Raw genomic sequence first — 18,388 nt, forward strand, 5'->3', positions numbered from 1 at the left:
GTCTACTTTTCATTTTTCTCTTTGCCAAAACCAAGTGAAATGTTTTGTTGGACTTTATAGAGATAATGCCTTAGAAGTCTCCTCAAACAAATGAAATTGTGTCACTAAATTTGAACCAGCTTTGGGACACTGAGTAAGAGCCACTTTTCAGAAACCCGCAAAATAAAATACCCCTTCAGTAAATGTGGTGTCTAGGAAAATAGCCAGCTTTCAAAATTCACTTGTTTCTAATAAGATTAGCAGCTAAATTTTCATCTGAAACAATGAAGGCCAGAAGGCAGTAGAATGACATACTCAAAGTAGTGTCAATGAAGAATCATATCCAGAAAAACAACCTTTCAAAAATGAAGATGAAATACATTCCCAGACAAAAAAAAGGGAGAATTTCTTCCTAGCAGATCTTCCTTATAAGAAATACCAAAGAAAGTTCTTCAGGCTGAAAGCAAGTGACCCCAGACCAACTCAAATCCTCATGAAAAAAATGAAAAGAACCAGTAAAGGTAATTATATAATTATAAAAGACAGTATGAATACATATTTCTTCTCCTTTATTCATACTGTGTGAATATTAATACATGTATACAGTTGTACTGTTGGGTCTATAACATATAGAAATATAATATAGCTGACCACCACAAAGGAGCTGGGTAGGAGTAAAGATGAGTTAAAATAAGAAAATGATGCCAAATGGTAACTGGAATCCACAGGGACATATGAAGAAAATCAGAAATGGTAACTAAGAAGGTAAATGTAGTTAACTCTCTAAAATATACTTGTTCTCCTCCCTTCTCTCATCTTCTTTAAAAGACATAAAAGTATATAAAGTAATGATCATAAGAATATATAGTTGGGTCTGTAGCATAGTTAGATGTAATATGTGTAACAATAGCACAAAAAGGGGGAAGAGGGAATAGAGCTACATAGGAGTAATGTTTCTACATCTCATTGGAATTAAGTTAGTATAAATCTGATAAATTGAGATGTACATGGTAAACTCTGGAGCAACCACTAAGAATATAACTCAAAAAGCATAGCAAAAAATATCATTAAGGAAATTAAAATGCTACTTCAGGAAATATTCACTTAGTGTAAAAGAAAGCAGTGAAAGAGAAAAGGAGGAACAAAACAGACATAAGGCATAGAAAACAAAAAGTAAAATGGCAGATGTAAACTCAACTATATCAATAATAACATTAAATGTGAATGGATTAAACCACCCAATGAAAAGGCAGAGACTGTCAAGCTGAGTAAAAAACAATATCCAACTACAGGCTGGGTAGAGGAGATAAATTTAAGATTCAAAGATACATGTAAGTTGAAAGTAAGAAGACTGAAAAAGTTACATCATACAAACAGCAATCATAAGGAAGCTGGAATGGCTATACTAGTATCACAAAAATAGTCTTCAAAACAAAAACTGTTACTAGAGATGACAAGAGATTTTATAATAATAAAAGGGTCAATCAATCAGAAAGACATAACCATTATATGCACCTAATAACAGAGCCCCAGAATACATAAAACAACAACTGTCAGAATTGAAGGAAGGAACAGACAATTCAACAATAGCTGGAGACTTCAATACCCCACTTTCAATAATGGATAGAACTAAACTGATCAACAGGAACTGCAAGACTTAAACAACCACATAAGCCAAATAGATCTACAGACATTCACAAAACACTCATCCCAACAACAGCAAAACATTCTTCTCAAGTCACATGAAATAGTCTCCAGAATAGACCACACGGTAGACCACAAAATAAGCCTAAATACATTTAAAGGACTGAAGTCAAGTAAAGTATCTTCTCTGATGACAATGTAATGGAATGAAATTAGAAATCAACAACAAAAAAATTGGTGGGAAATTCATAAATAAATGGAAATTAAACAACACACTTGCAAATAAACAATGGGTCAAAGAAGAAATCACAAGGGAAATCTAAAACAAAAACTGTGAGATGAATGAAAATGAAGATGCAACATACCAAAACTTATGGGAGTCATCAAAAGCAATGCTTAGAGAGAAATTTATAGCTGTAGATTCCTAATAAAGAAGAAAGATCTCAAATCAATAACCTAAGCTTCCAGTTTAAGACACTGGAAAAAGCAAGGAGACCCCAAACAACCCAAAAACCAAGGAGAAGGAAAGAAACAATAAAGATTAGAGCAGAAGTGAATGAAATAGGGAATAAAAAACAACAGAGAAAAATCAATGAAACTGAAAGTTCTTTGAAAAGCTCAGCACAAAAGTGAGAAACCTTTAGATAGACTAACCAAGAAAAAAAAGAGAGAGAAGATTCATGACATCCCCCAAACCTGCCTGAGCTCTAGCTGCCCACACAGGCTGGGGAATGCTGTCAGGGGAAAAGCCATATAGATGTGGAACTCACCCAGTGCTAGTTCCTTCTTTTGAGGGTTGACATCTCTCCAGTTTTTGGTTTCTCTTAAGTGCCTTCAAATAGTTGTTTGCACTTTACCCAGAGTTTATAATTGTTATTTGAGGAAAGGTTAGTCTGATACAAGCTACTCTGGCATTACCAAGAAGTGGAACCTCCAGATGCCCTCTCAGAGAGGAAAGAGGGTGTCTCAAGGGGAGAGTCAGCACAAGAAAAATATTAACATGAACACATTATGTTTAAATCATAGGTTAGACAAGTTCACAAAACCAGCCCACCATTTATGAGCCACCAGAAGATGCCAGCAAAATTCTCTCTAGTTGATGATAAAATGATTCTTAGCAAAAGATGGAGAGGGGTGATTTTTCAAGGCCCCCTTGACTTTCAAACCTGAATGAAATGATGTTTCTGCTTTTGTTATAGGTCTTGCTTTGGCCTCTGCCTGAGTTTGCAATCTATATGGCTATTATGAGATTTCTCTTCTTTTCCTCTACAAGTCCAGAATCAATTAGGAGACTAAGAAGTAATGAAGCTTTTAGAGTATGAAGACAAAGTAATGGAACCATCAAGGGGAGTGTCCCCAAGGACAACCATCACAGGTAGAAGAGAGCAGTTGATTCAGACTCCCCAAGCAGTACAGCTCACCTAGATAAGACAAGCTCTAGGAATGATTTCTTTCCTTTTCCCACTCCTATTTGTATCTAAATGGGTTCAAAATTTTTTAAAATGTTTTTTAACATAAAATCATCATGGATGCAGTATAAAAACAGAAATAGGTACCCAGAAATTATAAGAAAATGGACAATTGCATATACAAATTTTAAGTTCTATATAAAATTATTTCATAATACTTTTCAATAGAAAGCAAAAAATATTTTCAATAAAAATGCTTTGGGGGCTTCCCTGGTGGCGCAGTGGTTGAGAGTCCGCCTGCCGATGCAGGGGACACGGGTTCGTGCCCCGGTCCGGGAGGATCCCCCATGCCACGGAGCAGCTGGGCCCGTGAGCCGTGGCCGCTGAGCCTGCGCGTCCGGAGCCTGTGCTCCGCAACGGGAGAGGCCACGACAGTGAGAGGCCCGTGTACCGCAAAAAAAAAAAAAAAAAAAAAAAAGCTTTGGGTTAGAAGTTGGCTAGGGTAAGCTATGATTTATTAGGTTAACTGGGACAGGGGCTAGGCTCCTAAGGGTTAAGGACAGCTGAGAGGAGATGAAGGTTGGTTGTGTAGGGTGGGAATTTACATTCAAGATAACTATGAGTACATGAAAGAAGAGAAATAGGACAGTAGCAAAGAGGAAAGTAGGACAGTAGGAACACACTTCAGATTTCAGGAGACCTAAATATGTCTCAAGTTACCAGTGAAGAAAATGATGCTAGAAAGAAAGGGGTGAAGAATGGGATCACAGGTACTCTATGAACCAGATAATCTCCTTAGAATAACCAATATGGGATCAACCATAAATCACGAAAAGGTAACCAAAGGGATGCTATTTCTGTGCCAATGGGATGCAGTCTCATCTAAAATCTGACTGGCCTCTAGCCACATGAAGGACCCTTCCTGCACACCCTGGGCACTATGCCTCCCTGGGAAGGGTGAGCCGTCCCACTCTGAGAAACATTTCTTCACTAGGCTACCATTTTGTAATGAGAGAAGATATTTCAGCATTTCTGGTGTAGAGAAATGAGTCCTACCTACACCAGGGCCCAGAAGTATGACCCTGAAGGCCTCCATGGGGAAGCTTCAAGAATATGTAAATTCAACCGCATGTATAGGTTCATAGGTGCATTTTTGTGGATGGGGTCGTACAGCTCTCACCTGATACTTCAGAGGTCAGCCGCCAAGCACCACTGATCTAGAACAGGAGTTGGCAAACTTTCAGCAAAGGTCCAAATAATAAATATTCAGGGTTTTGTGGGTTATACCTTTTCTGTCACAACTACTTAACACTGACACTGTAATGTGACAGCAGCCACAGACAGTGAATAAATGAATGGATGCATTGGCATATTAATAAAACTTGATGTTTAAAAACTAGCTATCGCCAGATTTGACTGGAGGGCCCATCATCATTTGCCCTGATGTAGAAAGACCCTCCTGTGCAGGACTCCCGGGCACTCAGAGGGCACTTCTGTCTTGGTGCACAGCCCCATCCTCCAGATTCCCTGCCATCCACCTTGTTCCTTCCCCCTGGCTCCTCCAGCCACAGCTGGAGGTCTTACGGGATCTTCAAAAGTTGATTCCATGGGCTTCCCTGGTGGTGCAGTGGTTGAGAGTCCGCCGGCTGATGCAGGAGACGCGGGTTCGTGCCCCGGTCCGGGAGGATCCCGCGTGCCGTGGGTGAAAAAGTTGATTCCAGGAATATTAAATGAATGATAAAGGAAATTTCAAAGGAAAAATGAATTACCTAATTATGTTTTGTTTTTTTCATATCTCCTTGGATGCTACGAGAACATTATGTGCCCCCAACCATGACCTGATTTTGTTTTGGTGTTTTGGGGGGCATTGCTTATCACTATTGTATTTAAATAAGTATTTGTTTACTTGTTAACATTTTCCTCACCAATTATGTGAGCTACATGAGGGTAGGAAAGATAATCATCTTGATCACAGCTGTATGTGTCTCCCAGCCTAGAACAAAGCCTGACACAAGTACTTAATAAATATTGGTTGACAGAATGAATACATACATTTTTACATAGTTGTAATTACAGCAGGTACAACTGCTTATCCTCCTTTTTGTAAACATTATATCGAATTTCTACAAGGCTAACTGATTATCATCTTTAATGGCCACATACACCAGACCACGGGCAGACCTACCACAGACTGTTTAAACCCACCCTTCCTACTGAGCAGTGAACTGCCTGCAATGATTCATAATTATAAAGCATGCTGTCAAATGCCTTTTCCACATATTTATGGATCATTCCTTAAATACACTCCTAGGAATCTACCTTGGTCACAGGGTAGGGGCATCTCAAAGGCTAATGAAATACACCACCCCAGAGCTTCAAAAGGACAGCGCCTTGTCACTACCCTCCCTAATGAATGGGGACACTGGTGTTATCACAACTTCAACATTACATATCATTGATTAAAAACCTTTGCCGGGCTTCCCTGGTGGTGCAGTGGTTGAGAATCTGCCTGATAATACAGGGGACACGGGTTCGAGCCCTGGTCTGGGAGGATCCCACGTGCCACGGAGCAACTAGGCCCGTGAGCCACAACTACTGAGCCTGCGCGTCTGGAGCCTGTGCTCCGCAACAAGAAAGGGCCACGCACCGCGATGAAGAGTGGCCCCCGCTTGCCACAACTAGAGAAAGCCCTCACACAGAAATGAAGACCCAACACAGCAAAAATAAATAAATTAATAAACTACTACCCCCAACATCTTCTTAAAAAAAAAAAAAACCTTTGCCAACGTAATAGTACATTTAAAATGATCCTGCGGGCTTCCCTGGTGGCGCAGTGGTTGAGAGTCCACCTGCCGATGCAGGGGACACGGGTTCATGCCCTGGTCCGGGAAGATCCCACATGCCGCGGAGCGGCTGGACCCGTGAGCCATGGCCGCTAAGCCTGCGCGTCTGGAGCCTGTGCTCCGCAACGGGAGAGGCCACAGCAGTGAGAGGCCCGCGTACTGCAAAAAAAAAAAAAAAAAAAAAAAATGATCCCTCATTGTTTAATTTGCTGATCTTTGATAGCTAATAAAGCTAAAAGGAATTAAAAAGTCCTATTTTGAGACTCTACTTTTTGCTCACTTCAAATAAAAGCTTTTCGTAAACAGAGAAAGGTACCAGGAGCCCCTCAATACATTGTATCTTGTGACGGTTTTAAAAGAATAGGAGAAAATGCATCTTCTTCCCTTTTTGAAAATGAACTGTGAAGCCTGACCCATAATTCACCAAGATGCTCCATTTTCTGACAGTTGAGGTACTTGCGGTGTAGCCCAGCCAAGAGCCCTTTCCAGAACGGGGTCAGGGCCCAAGTGTGCAGTTTGCAAAGCAGAGCTGGTGAGCGGCTGGCTGTGGGGGCCCCTGTGGGCCTCAGCCAGACTCCACACAGCGAACCCGAGGAGCCCGAGCTCCACCGGGGCCCCCATTTCTGCTCACTAGCCCTTCAAGGAAGGTAGCAAGCTGCCTGCTGGAAGGGATCTAGCCAGGAACATGACTACAATGAATTTAATCATGATTAGACACAGATCTGGCTCAATCCACTTAAAAAAAAATCTAACAGCTACATGAATACTGACCACTCAAGATGGCATTCAAATTAAGCTCTATGTGAAGGACTACGCCTGGGAGAAAAATAAACCCAGGGAGCTGAAGAATCTCATTCTGATATTTTAAAATCAAAACAGAGTACTGTTTTGTAAAAGGTGTATTTTACGTTAAGATTCTTGAAGCAATTCATTTTGACACAGAGCCTACAAAGGGCGAGTCTGCTGCGTGTTCTCTACCCTCCTGCACGTTTCTCATCACCTTCCCTCCCAGGCCCCTGGACCCTCTGCCGCCCTCACACCTCTGAGAGGTCCTCTGCTCTCAGATGCTCCCGGACAGTGTCCACACCCCAAGCCCTGAACCTCTGACTGCCCTCCTCCTCTAACCCCCAGCCCACGTTCTCTGTCTCCCCTGCTGGGCCAAGAGGAGCTCATGGAGACAAACACCACAAGCCTGTGTCTGTTTCGCCACAAGGATTAGAAGACCTGGGTTTCAGTTCTCCATCACCTGGGCCAGGGACCAACCCTCTGCATCTGCTCCCAGCCCTGAAATATGCAGCGACAGCAGCACCAGCAAAGTCTGCTAAAGCTGACGCCCAGGATAAACGAGACCATGGAAGACAGGCAGCAGCTGTACTGAAGGGAGCCCTGGAACGGAGCTGAGTCCACCAGGGTTGATGGTAGACTACCAACACAACTGTTACGGGCCCTGGACGAGGAGGACACTTCAACACCTCTGGTCTCTGTGTCCTGTCTGCAAAATGACAAATGACAGGGTTGGATCCCCTGAGCTCTGACATTCTGGTTTTCCACATATGCCATTCAAATGTATTTTTTAATATAAATTTAATTAATTAATTTTTTGCTGCATTGGGTCTTTGTTGCTGCACATGGGCTTTCTCTAGTTGTGGCGAGCAGGGGCTACTCTCCGTTGTGGTGCGCGGTCTTCTCATTGCGGTGCCTTCCCTTGTTGCGGAGCACGGGCTCTAGGCACACAGGCTTCAGTAGTTGTGGCACATGGACTCAGTAGTTGTGGCTCTAAGCACGCAGGTTCAGTAGTTGTGGCGCACGGGCTTAGTTGCTCCGCAGCATGTGGGATCTTCCCAGACCAGGGATCAAACCCGTGTCCCCTGCATTGGTAGGCGATTTCTTAACCACTACGCCACCAGGGAAGCCCCAAATGTATTTTTATAACTTTATCTCCCTTGGTATGTAGTGCGATTTAGGACAGCATAAGCACTCAATTGTTGCACACACTAAATTAACATGAAGTCCAAATCACAGTGAAAAATACTCCAAAAGTGTGTAATAACAGAGCTAGAGCTTAGTATGTGCGTGTGTATATGTTTAGAACATACCACCCCCAGTTACAGATACAAGCACTTGGCATCCTTAGGTTATTCATGCACTTCTATGTGACAATTATTTACCTCCTATTTCCTTCTGAAAATCTCCAGGAAGCTACTAACTTCTAATTCCAATGTTGCCCACCACTAGGGTTCAGCTGGAAGAGTCCCTGACTAGCCACCGTGTGCAAACGTCAAGTTCAGTTTTTCTAGTCTCAGGCTCGCTGGTGAAATGTATATGCTTTATCTCACGTGAAAGCACCAAGAGGTCTTAGAGATCATCTGCTCTACCTGTCGGAAAACTAGACTAAGAGTGGGACTTCAAAGCTGAGATTCTGGGAAAAATATCTAGCAGCAGCAGGCATGAAGACCTGCAGGCATTTTGTCCCAGACAATTTTGCAAATGGGGTGTGGGCGGAGGTAGGGGTAGGACTGGCGATGGCCATGGGTTGGGCGTCCTGAGCCTCTAGGAGGCCCGGCTCACACAGGCAGCTCTTCAGGCAGGCTTGGGTCTCGGGTGGGGTCAGTCGGTGCTCTGCCCTCTGGCCCTTCCAGGGAGAGGGTGACCTCCAGCTGGAGGGAATGGCCAAACTATTGTTTGCAGCTTTGCAGGAAGCTGTTTGAAAGGGTCATTGAAAAATGATCTTACTAAATCAAGCTGTACCAATATTTTTATTTCCTTTCATGCAATGCCGTGTTTAAAGGGATTAGATGGGGTCTGTTTATAAAGCCTGGGAAACAAGCCTATGTGACTTAAGTTCAAAAAAACAAAAGCGTCCTGCTCTTAAAGCACAGAGAACAGAGAGAGTGGGACGGCATGCATCTGTCTCAGAGCAAGCCTTTGCTCTTGGTGTTTAATGGAGATCTGGTCAAAAAAGCACATCAAATCCAAAACACTTTTTCAAGGAAATGTCACATATCCTGACATTTATGCATAGTAAGCCATCTTCTCAAGGTTCTAACAGATTTTTAGAAAAAGAAGCAAGTATTAATTGTATGGTTTATAACATTTTTTTAATAAATGAAAAATCACTGTCACTTGTCTGGGAAATGGCTTTATGTGGTGTTGGTGGAGAAGAGACATTCAGAGACTTGACCTCCCAGGTGTGCCCAGTCTCCACCCCAATCAATGGCACCTGAATTAAAACAAAGAGCATTTGAAGAGGTAAAAACTGGGACTCTACTGATCTATGTATGGGGTTCACTGGGCAGGTGTTCACCATTCTCCTCTCCCTGCAGGTGAAACACAGAAGCCCCCAAACCAGTAAGGATCACTGGAGCAAGGAGCAGAGAAAAATCTAGAAAACAGAGCATGAAAAGGAGAATTTCCCCCTCTTCACAGTGTGATCAAGGACCAATTGCGAAACCCAAGACTTTTAGAGACTTTTAGAGGAAGGCACCACAGAAGGAATAGAAAGCAGTTTTATGGGTAACGAAAGGGGCCCAGGCCTCCGAGGAAGGCCCTCTGCCGGGTCCAACAGCCAAACAGAGGCGAGGTTGGGAGGGGACCCTGGCTCTTCTACAACAGACTCTGTGCACTGCAGAAACCCAGAAAGCCTTGGCACTTCCAAAAATGGACAGGCTCTCTACCTAAAGCCAAGGAAAGTACAAGTCAGGCAAATGGCTGGTAATTTTTAACTGAAACGCTAAGATCATAATAACAATGTCTAACATTATGGAGAAAAAGCACTAGAAGTCTTATTGTCTTGGAGACTCCAAAACACTGCGGCTGCTTTTTAGCCTTTTATATTATGTTTTACATAATTTAAATATTTTACTGGTCAGGTTGAACCTGCAAGTAGCTGTGAGGGAAATGACCCCTTCAGAATAGCTTCCCTCTTATAAGAGAAAGACTATCTGTCTAGAAGTGACCAGTCCTACCGTGGTGGGACCTCAGGAGTTTAGTAATTGCAAAACCCGAAAGCACGGTGCCATTTGAAGCCCAGCTGCAAAGACAGTTGAAGAGGTGTGAGGTTTGCAGGATGTGTGTTTAACTGAGGTCATTCTTGCTGGCTCTACCTATTAAGTTAAATGAGACTATCTTCTTAATGAAAGGAAGAAGCAGGCAAACTAAAGATAAAATCTGGGTTCTTACCAAATATCATACGGTATCACTTATATGTGGAATCTAAAAAATGGTACAAATTAACTTATTTATAAAACAGAAACAGACTCACAGACATATGGTTACCAAAGCGGAAGAGGGGGATGGATAAATTAGGAGTTTGGGATTAACAGATACACACTACTATATATAAAATAGATAATCAACAAGGACCTATTGTATAGCACAGGGAACTATATTCAATATCTTGTATAACCTATAATGGAAAAGTCTGAAAAAGAAGAGGTATATATATATGAATAACTGAATCATTTTGCTGTACACCTGAAACTAACACAACACTGTAAGTCAACTATACTTCAATTAAAAAAAAAAAAAGAATGGAAAACACAAAAAAAACCAAGAAAACAAAAGAAACTGGGTTCTTACAAATAGACTTATGGTGTTTACTTCACTTTTGGTGTGAAAAAAAGGAGCTTGATTGCCACAAAAGCAAAAAAGCTGACACCTCAGAGGTTCTCTGTGAAGATGGTCTAGTCAACAGCAGAGATGGTGATAGTAAATGTTACTCCTCAGGGAGAACTTCTTGGACTTTGGTGCCCAAGAATCACCTGGGGTCTTGTGAGAATGCAAACTGAATCAGGAGGTCTGGGTAGGGGCTGAGATTCTGCGTTTCTAACAAGCTTACGATGCTACTGGTCTGCAGACCACACTTGGAGTAGCAAAGCTCTACGGTCCACAAAGATCTTTCCTTGTGGTTCTTTAACTAGTCAGGTGGATGAGAATTGAGGAGTAAAACAATTACCTGTAGTGAACACTGAGAAGAGAATTGGTTTTGGAGAAGTAACTTTTTAAAAGTGTCAAAAACATACAAAGAATCTTCATATATAATAACGTGGACTTAGTCTGTTTTCATGGCTGGATTAAAGAATTACAATGAGTAATTAAGAATTAATATGAGTGGAGTGCTTTGGCATTTAGAACGCCCATCCACTGCACCGACTCATGTCACCTCTCTGAGGTCAGGCAGGCAGCCCCACCCTTGTCCTACCTGTGTTACCAATGAGGCTGCAGGGACGTTAAATTCAGAGCCAGAGCTCAGACACCTCCCCCTCCCCCCACCACCACCACTTGGTGCTTAAAGACTTTATTTGCTTTAGTGCCAACCAGCAGATGGATCACTAATCCAAACATTTTAAATTCTACAAATAAGATAATATTGTTTGGGTGCCTATCTCTCTAACCATTTTCTTCTACGTCAACCTTATACATTCGAACTAACGCCCACAGCCACATACTGGGGAAGAGTCCTGAGCCACCCAGGGGAGCAGCTTGGTATGAGTTGGGAGGCCCGTGGGGTGGCACTTGGGCCTCCTCGGCACCTGCCCAGCCTGCTTTTTGGAGCCCACCACACAGAACTTGAACCCATAACTGGCAAAAGATCCCCAGCTGAGTACTTGACTTGAACGTAGAAAACCGAGACACACTGGATAGCTCCTTCCAGGGCTTAGGTGGGAGGGAGTTTCCCAATGCTCAGAAGTAGTCCCCACAGGGGCTCAAACTCATGAACTAGCCTATTAAACAGAAAAAGCATTGGTTTTGGAAATGAAACTCTGGGGCTCAAATCCTTACTCTGCCACTTAGGTAATTTTCCTCTGGCAAGTTCCCTAACCTTGCTGCTTCAATTCTACCATCCATAAGCCCAGATAAGAACACACACAAGCAGAGATGGAGGGAAGCACAGCATCTGGCATGTGGGCGGCGTCCTGTGTGCGGTATTTCCAGGCACAGAAAGCCTGCTCCAGAGCTTGGCCCACAGCAGGGCGAGCCTCTGCTTTCACTCAACTCTGAAAGAGTCAAGCAAGGAAGAGTTTGCAAGTGTTAATAGCCTATGAGCAATGTGGGGCGTGTTGATGAAAATTTTGCAAGGTTCACTGACTGTTAAGAACACAAAATAACAGACCAACTCTGCTATAAGTGCTGTCTCTGGTGACACGGAGTTGAGTTTTTCCTGTGTGTGGCACTCTGCTCTAAGTTTGTAAATCTGGGGTAAGAGGCACAAAATATTTACCTTTTCCAGGGCCTCTCTGTCAAGTAGTTCTTGCACAGCTAGCAGCTTGATGCTGTAAGAAAAAATTAAAACCACACTTAAAAACAAAACATTTTATATCACCAAGCATCAGACAAGTCACAGGAACAAAAGTCTGAAATTTTAGCCTGCATTTCTGAATCACCTCCCACCTCAAGGTAACCTTTGGTTTGAACTGAAATGACCATTTCAGAAGTATTAAAAATGTTTCTAAGTTGTAAAAGTGATTTTATCATGGGATCCAGCAATTCCACTTCCGGGCATATACCCAGAAGAGTTGAAAACAGGGACTCAAAACAGTTATTTGCACACCCATGTTCATGGCAGTATTGTTCACAAGAGCCAAAAGGTGAAAACGATTTAAATATCCATCAGTGGATGAATGGATAAACAAAATATGGTCCACATTTTATATACGATGAAATATTATTCAGCCTTAAAAACAAGGAACTTCTGGGGCTTCCCTGGTGGCGCAGTGGTTGAGAGTCCGCCTGCCGATGCAGGGGACACAGGTTCATGCCCCGGCCCGGGAGGATCCCACATGCCACGGAGCGGCTGGGCCCGTGAGCCATGGCCACTGAGCCTGCGTGTCCGGAGCCTGTGCTCCGCAACGGGAGAGGCCACAACAGTGAGAGCCCCGCGTACCGCAAAAAAAAAAAACAACAAAAAAGAAGGAACTTCTGGCACATGCTATGACACAGAGGAACCTTGAAGGCATTATGCTAAATGAAATAAGCCAGACACAGAAGGACAAATATTATATGACTCCACTTATATGAAGTCCCTAGACTAGTCAAACCCAAAGAGACAGACAGTAGAATAGTTGTCTCTATCTATTGTCAGGGGCTGTGGGAGGGAGGAATGGGGAGTTATTATTTAACGGGTATGGAGTTTCTGTTTGGGAAAAAATTCTGTAGATGGTGGTGACGGTGGCACAACAATGTGAATGTACTTAATGTCACTGAATTGTATACTTACTAATGGTTGAAACAGTAAATTTTATGTTACGTACATTTCACCACAAAAATTTCTAAAAGTAATTGATAGCTGCTTATGTAAGCAACCTGAATAAATTCAGAGGGATATAAAGAAGAAAATAGTTGCCCATGTTCAGCATTAATCTTCCCTTGATGTCCCTTTGATGAGAACAAACAAATAGCTTAAATCACTCCTTATGAAGAGGGCCTGATCAGCTGCTCATCTGTTACCGTACATGGATTGAGCCCTACTGTGTGCAGGTGGTCGAGGGCACCTGATGACTGTGACGTGCTCCCTGCCCACAAGGAGCTCACAGCCTCTTGGAGGCCACAGTCAGAGCAGAAGAGGACCAGTAGGGTGCCGAGTGGACTTTCTGGGGCACAGAGGGGAGCCCAGCCAGGCCAAGGTCAGAGGTGGCTTCCTGCAGGAGGGACCGCGTTAGCCTTGCCAGGGGAGGGGACTGGGGAGAAAGGTGACCCGCAGGGAGACAGGGGGGGCAAAGGCACCAAGGGGAGAGAAAGGGCTCGAGTGTACACAACTCATCAGTTTCCAGTTTAGGGACCAGAGTCCAGACTGCAGCCAGCAGTCGAAGTGAGGGAATTCAGACGTGGGAGCAGGTTTTACAGGGGAGGTATTTTCCCTTTTGTGACAAATTGCTTTTGAAGTGTTTGCGGACGCAGTGAGCAGGCGGCCAAGGCTGGACAGGCCAGCACGCAGGAGGAAGCAGGAGCTCAACGAGACTGTTTAGGGTTGGGTCAGCTGTCGATGGTGTCATCGTGCTCCTTCCCCACCCAGTTAATCTGCTTGTGGTCGCTGGTCACTGTGTCCCCACCAACTTGCACAGGTTCTCTGGAGCAGAAATGGGCCCCATCTGTACCACACACCTCCATCAAAAGGGGTTATGCCCATGATAAGATTCACCTCCATGTACAGAATTCTTCATAATCTCTCTGCACAGCTAAGCAAGCCCTGTCCAACCAAATGCAAAGGTTTACTTTAAAGCAACTTCAGCAAGTGCAATAAGGTTTTCAAGGCCTACAGGAAACCATCACCACTACCAACAAGTTAGCAGGCATCAGGGCTAATGGACAGGACCCTGGGCATAACCTCTGCTCCAATCACTGACTTTCCTTCGTCTCTTGGACGGGTTTGCTTTTGTTGTTTCTCTGGCTTGGAACAGTCTTCCCCAAGATCTTGACAACACCGACTGCATCCCACTGCATCATTTCTGTCTAAGTGCAAATGCTGCCTCTTCCAAGCAGCATCCCTGGTCACCAGGTTCGTTTTTGGGTGTTTTTTTCCAGTGCACTTACTGGTACCTTAAAACATTTGTTAGGGTGCTTTTGTCTGTTTCCTCCCAACCAGGACTGGAAGCTCTCTGACACTGGGAGCTCAAGGGTCTTCTCACTACATCTGCAGTGTCTATAACTGACACAGGAAGGACAGTCAGGAATATTTACTGGCCTCCAGGCAGGGCCCAGGGGCTTAGAGGCCAAGTCGCTATCAGTGTGGACAGCTAAAATCACTGGCAAGCCTCAGTTTCTCCACCTGAAAGGGAAGGCCTCCAGTGAGATGACTGTGTGTCTTCCCCAGGGTGAACAGTGCTATGTGCATTTGTAGAAATGTCTGCCAGGATGTGTCTGGTGGCAGGTCAAAGCTATTGGCTACTTCTCAGTGCACTATGATTCCCAATGCACACCTCTAGATCCCAGGTTATCAATTTGGACAGCAAGTTATAGGCTAAGGAGACTCCAGTTGTAGATCAAGTTTCAGAAGCTTAAACTACTTCTGAAATAACCACTGGAAAATATTTTTACTGGAGGAATTTTGAAAATAGTTTCTCATTCCTGCCCTTCTCTATGGTCATGAAGTCCAGTTTAGGATCAGGTATCAGATATCGACAGGTTAGAGAAAAGGTTTAAACACTGTTAATACACTCAACTCTCTTCTTCTCCCTATTCAAAAAGATACTACATTCAAACCACTGTAGAACATGATCTGAAAACCAACAGTTTGAGGCTTTGAATGAAGACGAAATTAAAACAACTTCAGTTGACTCTTCTTAGTCAAAACCTGAAGGATGTTAGTCCCTGCTCTCACCAGTTTACTCTCCTCTTGAACGGGAATGGCAAATGCTTGGCATGTACACTCTCCAATCCTCTTCACCTCTTTCCACGGAACTCACCCCCTTTTAACTTAGATACAGCTTCAGAATCTTTCTGAACTCTCCAGTGCACCACAACCAATCTACTGAAGTTGACATGTGAGATTAAACCAATTTAACTTTTGCTCTAAAACCAATACCAAATAGGATTCATGTATTGGGTAGGGGCAGGAAAAAAAATAGAAACCTTTTCACACTACTAAAACCCAGCAACACAAAGGAGAAAAGATGGAAAAGATGGAGAAAAGAGGATAGGACACTCAAATCTAGAAGGTTTGAGTTTCAAAATGGAAACAATACATGTTAATCAGAAGTTACTGCAACAGCTGCTCATAACATTGGATTTCTTCAGGAAGTTGTGTTTTTTTCCTCCTTAGAGCTATAATCTTTAAGAGTATTCGAGATGTTTCCTGTTATATAGCTATCCTACTGTTAGTTCTTACCTTATTGGAAACTCTTCAAGTCTGGAGTATTTATTTCAGTACTGATGGTATCAGATTCTTCTAGCACATCAGATACTCCCTGGGAGGAAATTTCACACACACGAAGACGCAATGAGCCCATTTCCCAAATCCTCCATTCGACACCTCTACCTTCTTACCCTGGAAGGGAATCTCATCTCTCAGTTTCGACTTTGCTCCCCCTTCCCTCCCTTCCTTTCTCCATTTCTCCCTCCTTCCTTCCCTCTTTCTGTCCTTTTGCTAATTCTACAAATATATACTGGCACCAGGCACCAGGAAAACAAAATGAATGCAATATGGTCCCTGCTAGGGCCCAAGCCCAGGGAGGTACGTCTCTCTGAGACTCTCCTGGGTTCCAACGTGGACCACAGAGCTGCGCTAAACAGCGCATGTCTCTCGGGTGGCCTGGTGCCTGGTCAGCATCCCCTGAAAACAGCAGGGCTCCCATCAGATGGGAGCTGCAATTTCTTTTTCGCACTTGACTTTGAGAAGAGAGGCAAATCACACAAAAGCAGCTGACAGCCGTGATTTATTTAGAAAAATGGCCATTTCAAGGCCAAGTTCTGAAGTCAAGATGGGCAGCACTTAGAAGGACCTAGAATGCATGCAATTAATGTCTGCTAAGTAAGCTACAAGGAGGTGAGGCGCTTGAGGGCAGATGTCTTATTCAGCTAGATAGTGGCTGGCACAGTGAGGTCTGTAACGTAATTTGAAGTGGTGATGGGGAAGGTGCCAGGAAGCCAGTGACAGCAGGGAAGAAAAGCAGCAAAGTTAAAGGGACAGAAGATGGAGGGCACCCCTGCAGCCTGGGGGGTGGCTTAGAGCTGCAGACTGAATGATCCTCAGTGACCCCTGAAAAGGCGGATAAAATGTAACTCTCTTGGTGTAGCAAAAGCACTTCAAGAGTGAACTCCCAACTACACAGAAACTCACGCTTCCAGAACAGCTTATGAGCTACAGGGCACCAGAAGCAAGAATTCACTCTCGCTCCCTTTCTCTGAGGATTCTGGCGCTTTGAGTTTCCACTGCATTTATTATAGTATAGTGCATGAGACACAGCAGATTTCAATAAATGCAGAAAGGGTGTGATACAATGGAGCCACACGTTCACTGCGCAGATAAGATATTTAAGGGATATGTATTATGTACCAGGCGCTATTGGATGCTGAGGACACGATGATGTACAACAATACAATGATACAATGCAGCCTCTGCCTTCAAACTTCTGAGTGTAAGGGAGGAACCAGGTAAGTAACACATCAGCCACGTGAGGAGAGCTCTCTAGAGGCAAACTCGGGGTGCTTTGAGGCCCTCTGCAAGAGCATAATAAAGCTGGGAGGCTTCCTGGGAAGTGGCTGCTAAGCTGACACCTACGGGCTTACAAGGCAGAGAGGTGGGGTGGCAGGAATAGCATGAGCAAAGGCACGAGGTGGGAGGTCAGGCAGGGCCCCGCAGGGACTGCACGCTGGCCAGGGCACGCAGGGTGCCTGGGGCGTGGTGCAGGTGCTGAAAGATTATTCTGCAGAAGCAGGCCGGGCCAGGCCTCTTAGAGGGTTTGTTAAGCCATATTAAGGCGTTTGGTCTGTCCTTTGGGGGCAAGGAGTGGCCACCGATGATCTAGGGCTGTGGTGTGGTAGAGGGCCCGGGACACAGAAGATGCCCAGTAAAGGTATAAAAATGGCTCTGGGGGGCCTTCCCTGGTGGCGCAGTGGTTGAGAATCCGCCTGCCGATGCAAGGGACACGGGTTCGTGCCCGGGTCCGGGAAGATCCCACATGCCGCGGAGCAGCTGGGCCCGTGAGCCATGGCCGCTGAGCCTGCGCGTCCGGAGCCTGTGCTCCGCAACGGGAGAGGCCACAACAGTGAGAGGCCCGTGTACCGCAAAAAAAAAAAAAAAAAAAAATGGCTCTGATGTGGAGAAGGGATGGGGGTGGGGAGGCACGGGGGACAAGACCGGAGGCAGCAAGACCTGAGATGGGTCCCGGGAAGAGATGATGGAGGCTGGTGCAGGGAAAAGGCACTGAGCTAATTCCAGACAGATCAGGAGCTGGCAGAACCTGATGAAGAAACAGATATGAGGGATGTGAGGGAAATATCCTCGCAGCTCCTAGCCTGTGAAACTGGGGGCTGAAGGGACCATCTACGTGGGCTGCTGATGGTGAGTTATGTCTTGGACACACTAACTTTGGGGCCTGTGGGATCCCTCAGTGGTGTGTGAACAGCAGCTGGCTGTCCCTCAGCAAGTTCTGGGCTCTGGGTGTGGACACCAGGAGCACAAGGACGGTGCTCCTGATGTCCACATCCAGAGCCCAGGAGCCTGTGCAGAGGAACAGAAGACCAAGGGCCATTGCCACTTAAGAGGCAGGCAGAGGACTTCCCTGGTGGCGCAGTGGTTAAGGATCTGCCTGCCAGTACAGGGGACATGGGTTCAAGCCCTGGTCCGGGAAGATCCCACATGCCATGGAGCAACGAAGCCCTTGTGCCACAACTACGGAGCCTGTGCTCTAGAGCCCGCGAGCCACAACTACTGAAGCCCGCACACCTAGAGGCCGTGCTCCACAACAAGAGAAGCCACTGCAATGAGAAACCCACGCACCGCAACGAAGAGTAGCCGCCGCTTGCCGCAACTAGAGAACCCCGCGCACAGCAACGAAGACCCAATGAGGCCAAAAA

At 44.7% G+C, this 18,388-nt stretch overlaps 1 protein-coding gene across 5 annotated transcripts in view; it reads right to left on the bottom strand.

The window, feature by feature from the left end:
- Positions 1-18,388, bottom strand: part of EEPD1 (endonuclease/exonuclease/phosphatase family domain containing 1) — a 241,286-nt gene that overhangs the window by 30,128 nt on the left and 192,770 nt on the right. For all 5 annotated transcript variants that reach the window (XM_060305420.2, XM_060305418.2, XM_060305419.1 and 2 more), the window contains one exon: positions 12,096-12,147. In XM_060305420.2, coding sequence (XP_060161403.1) covers positions 12,096-12,147 — 52 coding nt within the window. The remainder of the gene's footprint in view (positions 1-12,095; positions 12,148-18,388) is intronic.

Source organism: Globicephala melas, chromosome 9 (genome assembly GCF_963455315.2).
Source record: "Globicephala melas chromosome 9, mGloMel1.2, whole genome shotgun sequence".
NCBI lineage: Eukaryota > Metazoa > Chordata > Mammalia > Artiodactyla > Delphinidae > Globicephala > Globicephala melas.